The sequence below is a fragment of the Anolis carolinensis genome, unplaced genomic scaffold (assembly GCF_035594765.1).
Source record: "Anolis carolinensis isolate JA03-04 unplaced genomic scaffold, rAnoCar3.1.pri scaffold_7, whole genome shotgun sequence".
In the NCBI taxonomy this organism is placed as follows: Eukaryota; Metazoa; Chordata; class Lepidosauria; order Squamata; family Dactyloidae; genus Anolis; species Anolis carolinensis.
This window is the reverse complement of record NW_026943818.1, coordinates 7,927,757-7,937,137: the sequence shown is the minus strand read 5'-3', so window position 1 is coordinate 7,937,137 and position 9,381 is coordinate 7,927,757. Positions and strand designations below refer to the sequence as shown.

The 9,381-nt window shown below is 42.5% G+C and overlaps 1 protein-coding gene across 3 annotated transcripts in view; it reads left to right on the top strand.

Moving 5' to 3' along the window:
* Nucleotides 1-589: 589 nt before the first annotated feature.
* The window catches only part of phf19 (PHD finger protein 19), a 45,855-nt gene continuing 37,063 nt past the window's right edge, over nt 590-9,381 (top strand). For all 3 annotated transcript variants that reach the window (XM_062958990.1, XM_062958989.1, XM_062958988.1), the window contains exons 1-7: nt 590-730; nt 2,093-2,174; nt 3,242-3,337; nt 3,438-3,538; nt 4,694-4,842; nt 4,951-5,046; nt 7,047-7,115. In XM_062958990.1, the coding sequence (XP_062815060.1) occupies nt 590-730; nt 2,093-2,174; nt 3,242-3,337; nt 3,438-3,538; nt 4,694-4,842; nt 4,951-5,046; nt 7,047-7,115 (734 nt within the window). The remainder of the gene's footprint in view (nt 731-2,092; nt 2,175-3,241; nt 3,338-3,437; nt 3,539-4,693; nt 4,843-4,950; nt 5,047-7,046; nt 7,116-9,381) is intronic.

The following is a 9,381-nucleotide window of genomic DNA, read 5'->3' as shown; positions in this document are numbered from 1 at the left end:
AATGGATCATTTGGGCCACACAGTTGTGCCTCTGTTTGTAGTCTGTCTGTGCAATTTTCTTACAGCAGCTGAGGATATGATCAATGGTTTCGTCAGCTTCCTTGCACAGTCTGCATTTTGGGTCATCAGCTGATTTTTCGATCTTGGCCTTAATTGCATTTGTTCTGATGGCTTGCTCCTGGGCTGCAAGGATCAGGCCTTCTGTCTCCTTCTTCAGGGTCCCTTATTATTATTATTATTATTATTATTATTGATGGCTTTTTTAGCTGTGTGAGCTTTTCCTTTGGCAAGGAAAGACTGAGACTTTATGTAAGACTGAGGAATGATCTGCTGAAAAAAGAGCTCCCATATCTAAAGGAGCTGTCCATTATTATTATTATTATTATTATTATTATTATTATTATTATTATTGACACAAAAACACAGTATGACACAGCAAATGAGATATAAATGATATAAATCACAAAATCACAAGTCAAACACTTCCCAAGTGTGATGTATTATTATTATTATTATTATTATTATTATTATTATTATTATTATTACCATCAACCAAAGCTTTTTTATTTTCCAGGATCCATCGAGGCTCATGGAGGAGACAGCCAATGCATGCCTTCAACCATCGATGAACCAGAAAGGCCGGCAAGAACTGATGGCCACTCTGACGGAAGGGCAGTATGTCTTGTGCCGTTGGACTGACGGGCTCTATTACCTTGGAAAGATCAAGAGGGTAAAAAGAATGATTCCTTCCCATTTGATTCTCTAGCGGAGTGCCATAAAGAGGGCACAGTCCTGGACCCGGTTCTGTTCAACATCTTTATTAATGATTTGGATGAAGGTTTAGGGGGCCTGCTTATCAAGTTTGCAGATGGGACCAGGTTGGGAGGGAGAGCTGATACTCCAGAGGACAGGATCCGAATTCAAAACAACCGCAACAGATTAGAGAGCTGGGGGCAACTAGATTGACCAAAGTTCTGGAGATCCTCTGAGGAGCATCTTGAAGAGCTGGGTCTGTTTAGCCTGAAGAGAAGGTTGAGGAGGAACATGGGAGCCATGGATAAATGAGAGCCATGAGATTCAAAACAACTGCAACAGATTAGAGAGCTGAGGGAAACTAGATTGACCAAAGTTCTGGAGACCTTCTGAGGAGCATCTTCAAGAGATGGGTCTGTTTAGAATCCAAAAGAGAAGGTTGAGGGGAGACATGAGAGCCATGGATAAATGAGAGCCATGAGATTCAAAACAACCGCAACAAATTAGAAAGCTGAGGGCAACTAGATTGACCAAAGTTCTGGAGAGCCTCTGAGGAGCATCTTCAAGAGCTGGGTCTATTTAGCCTGCAGAGGAGAAGGTTGAGGAGCGACATGAGAGCCATGGATAAATGAGAGCCATGAGATTCAAAACAACCGCAACAAATTAGAAAGCTGAGGGCAACTAGATTGACCAAAGTTCTGGAGAGCCTCTGAGGAGCATCTTCAAGAGCTGGGTCTATTTAGAATCCAAAAGAGAAGGTTGAGGGGAGACATGAGAGCCATGGATAAATGAGAGCCATGAGATTCAAAACAACTGTGACAGATTAGAAAACTGGGGGCAACTAGATTGGCCAAAGTTCTGGAGATCCTCTGAGGAGCATCTTCAAGAGCTGGGTCTATTTAGCCTGCAGAGGAGAAGGTTGAGGGCCATGCGAGCCATGGGAGACATGGATAAATATGTGAAAGGATGCCATAAGGAAGAGCGAGCTTGTTTTCTGCTGCCCTGGAAACTAGGACTCAATGGAGCCATGACAAGAAAAAAAGATTCCATTGAAGACTAGGAAGAACTTCCCGACTGTAAGAGCTGTTCAACTGTGGAACTCTCCGCCTTGGAGTCCAGTGGAAGCTCCTTTAAACAGAGGCTGGATGGCCATCTGTCGGGGGTGTTTTGATTGTGCGTTTCCTCCATAAATACAAAAGAGGGTTGGACTAGATAGCCATGTAGTTTTTTCCAACTCTATGAGTCTAACCGGTGATGGAAACCGCACTCCAGCAACATCATTCTGTACCCGCAAAACTCCTGACAAGGTTACCATTTTCCCTTCATTCCTTGCGTACAGGTGAGCGGATCCAAGCAGAGCTGCCTGGTGACTTTCGAGGACAACTCTAAGTACTGGGTGCTTTGGAAGGACATCCAGCATGGTATGTGGGGTTGGATTCCTCCTTCTTCTTGCAATAGGACTTTCACTATGATTGGCTTCCTTCCCTTCCTTGTATCCCAAGAGGATTGGCTTCCCTTCCCTTACTGGCATTGCAATAGGATTGCCTTCCCTTTTTGCAATAGGATCGGATACGTCTTTCTTCCTTGCATCCTAAGAGGATTAGCTTCCCTTCCCTTTTGCAATACCCTTTCCTTCTGTTGTATCCCAATGGCGTCGGATTCTCTTCCCATCCTGCAGTAGGATTAGCTTCCCATCCTTGCATCCCAAAAACATTAGCCTCCTTTTGCAATATGGTTCCTCCTCTCAGGTCTGGATTTCTCTGAACTGGACATTAGGCTTGTGCAATTTTTCTGGAAGGTGATCTAGTTTCGACATTCAAATTTCGTTGGGCACCCAGATCAGTTTTTCGGGAGCTTCCCGAAAATCGGCTAATGGAAATATCTGTTTTCAACTAGGCAGATGAAAGATTGGGAAGATCCGGCCAATTGGCGGCAATGGGGAACTAACAAGGCTCATAGGGAAACCCTGTGCAAGCAGCACATGGCAGCTTTTTTGCGTGCCACGTGATGCCGAATAGGGGAGGAGGAACCGTGGTCGGCAGCCACGTGGTCCCGTAACAGATGAAAAACATGACGGATGGGTCCTTACCTTTACGGCCATCTGGCCAAGCTGAACAAGCGAAATTGGCCGAAGGGAACCAACCACTCTGAATCCATGCACAAGCCTACTGGACACATGTGAATGGGATGAAAGAGTGGGATCTTGAAGGGGTGGACCAGAATCTTGACTAGAGACTGGATCTCCAAACCCTATAAAACAATGTAACCCACTTATCCATGGATTTGATAGCCATACTCCCAAAATATATCTTCCAGGAGTGAGACAACAACAAGTGAGGAAGGAAGGGAAATCCACTCCTGGAAGAGTTATTACCATGGGGAAAAGGGACTTCCTACCCAAGTATAGACAAAATATAGGTTATCCATAGTTTCAGGTCTCCATGGGGACGGTCTGCTTCCTTATCCCTGACTCCTTTCCCTTCTCTAGCTGGGGTTCCGGGCGAAGAACCCAAATGCAACATCTGCCTCGGAGGCACAACAGGCCCCCTGAACGACATCTTGATCTGTGGGAAGTGTGGACTAGGTAAGGATGAGGTCCCGGTGACCTGTTTTTGTGGGGAGTTCAGACCAAAACCCAGAGCGGAGCCAGTTCCTCACGACATTGACTGCTCTGCTCTCGCCAGGTTATCACCAGCAGTGCCATATCCCGAGGGTGAGCGGTCGGGAGGACTCCTTGGCGTCTCCTTGGTTCTGCCGGAGATGCGTCTTTGCCTTAGCCGTGCGGGTGAGTGATGTGCGGAAATCATACATGTATTCATGTCAATCCATTGATTTCATGGCCTAAATCATAGCATTGTCATGTTGGGAGAGACTCCAAAGGCCGTGCAGTCCAACCTTACCTGTATCCCAACAGGATTGGATACTAGGGCTGTTCAATTGATAAATATGAATGTAACGAATTTGATCCAAATTCTGACGACTAACGAAAAAATGCACAACCGTATTGGATACCCTTACCCTCCTTGTGTCCTAATGGGATTGGATTCTCTTACCATCCTACAATAGGATTAGCTTCCCTTCCTTATTTGCAGTAGGACTTTCTACCCTTTCCTTCCCTGTATCTCAAGAGGATTGGATATAAGGGCTGTGCAATCGATAAGTACAAATATAACAAATTTGATCAACTAACGAAAAAATGCACATTCCTATTGGATACCCTTCCCTTTCTTGTGTCCTAATGGGATTGAATTCTCTTCCCATCCTGAAATAGGATTAGCTTCCCTTTCCTTCCCTGTATCCCAACAGGATTGGAAACTAGGGCTGTGCGATCGATGAAAAAAGTATTGTGTTGTAAGTACGAATGTAACGAATTCGATCCGACTTCTGACAACTAAAGAAAAATGCAGATCTCTATCAGATACCCTTCCCTTTCTTGTGTCCTAATGGGATTGAATTCTCTTCTCATCCTACAATAGGATTAGCTTCCCTTCCTTATTTGCAGTAGGACTTGCTTCCCTTTCCTTCCCTGTATCCCAATTGGACTGGATACTAGGGCTGTGTGATCGATGAAAAAAAAAGTATTGCGTCGCAAGTACGAATGTAACGAATTTGATCTGACTTCCGACAACTAATGAAAAATGCACATCCCTATTAGATACCCTTCCCTTTCTTGTGTCCTAATGGGATTAAATTCTCATCCTACAATAAGAGTAGCTTCCCTTCCTTATTTGTAGTAGGACTTGCTTCCCCTTCCTTCCCTGTATCTCAATAGGATTGGATACTAGGGCTGTGTGATCAATGAAAAAAAAAGTATTGTGTCGTAAGTACGAATATAACGAATTCGATCCGACTTCCGACGACTAACGAAAAAATGCACATCTCTATTGGATACCCTTCCCTTCCTTGTGTCCTAATGGGATTGGATTGTATTCCCATCCAGAACGGCGGAGCCCTGAAGAAAGGTGCCATCGCCCGGACGCTGCAAAGGGTGAAGATGGTGCTCTCCTATGACCCGGAGCAGCTGGAATGGGACTCGCTCCACCGGACCAACCACCAACAGTGTTACTGCTACTGCGGCGGCCCTGGCGAGTAAGACCACGCGGAGCCAAGCAGAGCCAAAGCCGTCCTTATTCCGCCTGCCTTTTCACGAGCGGATTCGTCTTCCTTGATCCCACCCTCTTTGCTTTCTCCTTCCAGGTGGTACCTGAAGATGCTGCAATGTTGCCGCTGCCGGCAGTGGTTCCATGAAGCCTGCACACAATGCCTTAGTGACCCAATGCTGTTCGGAGACCGGTATTATTATTATTATTTATATCCCCACTTTTCTCTCCACAAGGAGGGGCCCCTGACCCTGCCTATTTAGGTTATAATAACTTTATGTCTATATATATACTAGCTGTGCCCGGCCACGCGTTGCTGTGGTGAAGTCTGGTGTTCTGGGAAATAAAGTATTGAGGAATTGGTGGTAGTTAAGGTAAAGGGTAAAGGTTTTCCCCTGACATTAAGTCCAGTCGTGTCTGACTTTGGGGGTTGGTGCTCATCTCCATTTCTAAGCCGAAGAGCCGGCGTTGTCCGTAGACTCCTCCAAGGTCATGTGGCCATAGGCATGACTGCATGGAACGCCGTTACCTTCCCGCCGGAGCCGTACCTATTCATCTACTCTCATTTGCATGTTTTCAAACTTCTGGGTTGACAGAAGCTGGGGCTTTAGATAATTGTGGAAGAGGCCTAAGTGAAGCCGAACTCTGCCTGTCCCCTGGGCTGAGTCGGTTGCTAGGAGACCAAGTGGGAGGAGCTTAGACTTCTAACTGGCAGCAATTGGATAAAAACAATTATTCCTCTCCCTGTAATTAGGACTTTATTTTTCTTTTCTTTTTTGTTGTATCAACCTAGAGCCGTGAATGATGGGTTGTGTTGTCAAATTTCGAGGTTGGGGGACCTGTAGTTTTGTTTTGTCCGCTGCCCTGATGCCATCACGCTTTTATATATATAGATATACAGTAGAGTCAATACGCAGTAATGTTAAGTAGTAATTACTGTATTTACGAATTTAACACCAAAATATCATGATATATTGAAAACATTGACTACAAAAATGGCTTGGATAATCCAGAAACTTGGATAAGCGAGGTTTGGATAAGTCAGACTCTACTGTACTGTGATATTTTGGTGCTAAATTCGTAAATACAGTAAATACAGTAGAGTCTCACTTATCCAACATTCGCTTATCCAACGTTCTGGATTATCCAACGCATTTTTGCAGTCAATGTTTTCAATACATCGTGATATTTTGGTGCTAAATTCATAAATACAGTAATTACTATGTAGCATTACTGCATGTTGAACTACTTTTTCTGTCAAATTTGTTGTATTAACATGATGTTTTGGTGCTTAATTTGTAAAATCATAACCTAATTTGATGTTTAATAGGCTTTTTCTTAATCTCTCCTTATTATCCAACTTATTCGCTTATCCAACGTTCTGCCGGCCCGTTTATGTTGGATAAGTGAGACTCTACTGTATATATATATATATATCCATTGAAAGTAAATTAAAAAAAAACAACTTTATGTCACACTATGATTTTTGATCCTGGGTTATAAATGCCATCTCCTAATTGGTTCCATCATAAAAACATGGGGAAAGTTTATTAAACTGCAAACACTTTGTTTCTGCGGGAGGGACATCTTGCAGCATGTTTTACTCTAGTTTTCCAATTAATATCTCATCGAGCCTCAAGCAATTCAACCAAGTTTGTGGGAGCCACAAAAACAAAGTTACTCCTTTCAAAGTAAGGACTGCACAATTAAAAAAGGAAATAACACTTCCAAACCAGGAACAGACATTTTTTTTCCCAAATTTTGTTACATAGTGTAATGTGATGGCTATTTGGAGGAGCTGCTTTATGTTTTCAGGATCTGTAAACTCCAGACAGCAACAAAATGTTTATCTTCGTCTTTGATAAATGAAGGGAATCTTACAGCATGAGGATTTTGGAGGAATTGATTGTAATCATATGTTTTATATCTTTATATTGTTTTAATTGTTTATTGGATTTTTATTGCTGTTTTAATTATGTGTAGGCATCGAATTGTTGCAATTTTGTATCCCGCCCTGAGTCCCTTCGGATGAGAAGGGCGGGATATAAATGTTGGAAATAAATAAATAAATAAATAAATAAATAAATAATGTCTTTCAGATTTTACATTTTCTATTGATAAATGAAGGGAATCTTATGTCTTTCAGGTTTTACATTTTCTATTGATAAATGAAGGGAATCTTATGTCTTTCAGGTTTTACATTTTCTATTGCTCGGTGTGCAACCAGGGCCCAGAATACATCAAACGATTGCCCTTGAGATGGTAAGATCCAGGCTTTAAACTTCCTGCATTTTAGATGGATTAGGAATCAGAAGATTTTTATTTTATTATTATTATTTTATTTTATTTTATTTACTGTATTTATATTCCGCCCTTCTCACCCCGAAGGGGACTCAGGGTGGATCACATTGCACACATATAAGGCAAACATTCAATGCCAACAGACAAACAACATATATAGACAGACACAGAGGCATTTAACATTTTTTTCCCCAGCTTCACGATTCCGGCCACAGGGGGAGCTGTTGCTTCACTGTCCACTAGTGGCTGTACTTCCTCATTCCTTTCCTTGTGTTTTGCTGGCAGTTTTATGGTGTTGTAAACATAGAACAGAGACAGAGACAAACGCAGGCACGGGCTGACCTCGAACTCATGACCTCTTGGTCAGAGTGATTTGTTGCAGCTGGCTGCTAACCAGCCTGTAATTTTTTCCTGTAATAGGAAGTAAAAGCACCTAAAGTTTTGGAGAGCTTCTGTTCAACCATTTCAAAGCTCCCTGCTTGAGCAGTGATGGCATGATTGTCAGCATAGATGAAACTCTCTGTCTCTTCTGACAGTGACTGATCGTTTGTGTAAATGTTAAACATTGATGGAGCAAGCGTGCTTCAAAAGCAGGCAGGAGAAAAGCCCATCCCCAACTGTACCTCCATCGTCTTGCATTACCTTAATATATTTCTTGTTTGCCTTCGCTGTCCCTCGCAAAACTAAATTGATCCTTTTGTCATTTGGCCACATTTTGGGAAGCCGTGACTCGCTTGGAAAGACAATAATGCTTAGGAATATCGATGTTAGTAGGACAAAGATAAAGATTGCGTTGCAGAGGAATAGATTCAAACAAGGTCTTGAGTTTGTAAGACTTGAGTTGGGTCAATAATAATATTATCTAATCTAAATCTAATCTAAATCAAATCAAATCACGTTTTATTGATTAGCGCATCGGCCGTATCAAAACATTTAACACATAGACATACATACAACATACAACCCGCGGTAAAAAAAGAAGTTAAAATAAACAAGCTGTTAACAAGACCCCGTTCAGGTCAAATATCTGCATCACCTGCACAGTTTACCCCAATTGATTCCAGATATGCAATTCTCAGTTGTGTGGCTTTGAATAGGAAAAGGGCTGTTTTGTGTGTTATTTTAGGATTCTGGCCGGCCAACAAAAATTAAATTTTAATATATGGGTCCTAGTGTGTTTTGTGAATAATGTATGGCCCGAGGCATTGGTCTTTCTCTTTCTTATACAATTCACAGCCAAACAGTACATGTGCGATATCCTCCACCTCTGATGCTCCACAAAAACAAAATCCTTCGTTGTCTGGAACTTGATTAAACCTTCCGTGTTTGACCATCGTATCCAGCTGCTCAAAACGGGCTCTGGTAAATACCCTCCTGAGGTGTTTAGGCATTTCGGTCATTAGATACCTGGCTGTTTGGAAAGTATGTTTAAAACGGCTTAACCATTTCAATGAGCCAGCTTTACTCAGGGTAGCAATATCTTTTTGGCCTTCTATATCCAGTACTCGTTGAGCCACTATTTTTGGGTCTAGTTCTTCTAAGAGATTTGGATACCGAATCGGAAGTCCACAACTACTAATGTATTTTGTCAGATGAACTAGCCAAGAGGACTGATGTTGATTTTCTATCTGCTCTAACAGGCACAGTTTTGGCAGTCTATCATTTGCCATGGCAATCAATTTTATCCAGTACTTGTAGGCCCTGATTTTAGATAAGCCATCAACTGTGTATACTCCCAGTTCCGCTCTTACTGCAGCAGCTGGGGTCGTCCTGTCTACGCCTAGAAAACTTCGCAGGTGCTGTGATTGTGATTGCTCTAATAATGGTACCTGGTTTAGACCCCAAACTTCAGCTCCATATAAAAGCATGGGGGTAACCTTCGCTTTATACACTTTAAGAAGTGGGTCTAAAGATCCTGGTTGGCTGTGAGTTGTTAATTTAAGCAGTTGGTTTACACGTACTCTTGCCCTGACTGAGCTTCTTTGATGATGTGGTAGCCAAGAGCCGGTCTCAGAAAAAACAATTCCCAGGTACGTGAAAGTGCAAACTCGCTCTATTGATTCACCATCCAGGAACCATCTATGTCTGTTATGTCGTAAATCTAATCTAAATCTAAATCCATAATAAAAGCGAAAACCCATATGTGTGTATGTGGCACGGATGTCTGCTCACAGAGACAGCCTCCGGCCTCCACAAAAAGGCTATAATTCCTAGGGTTAAGAATCTA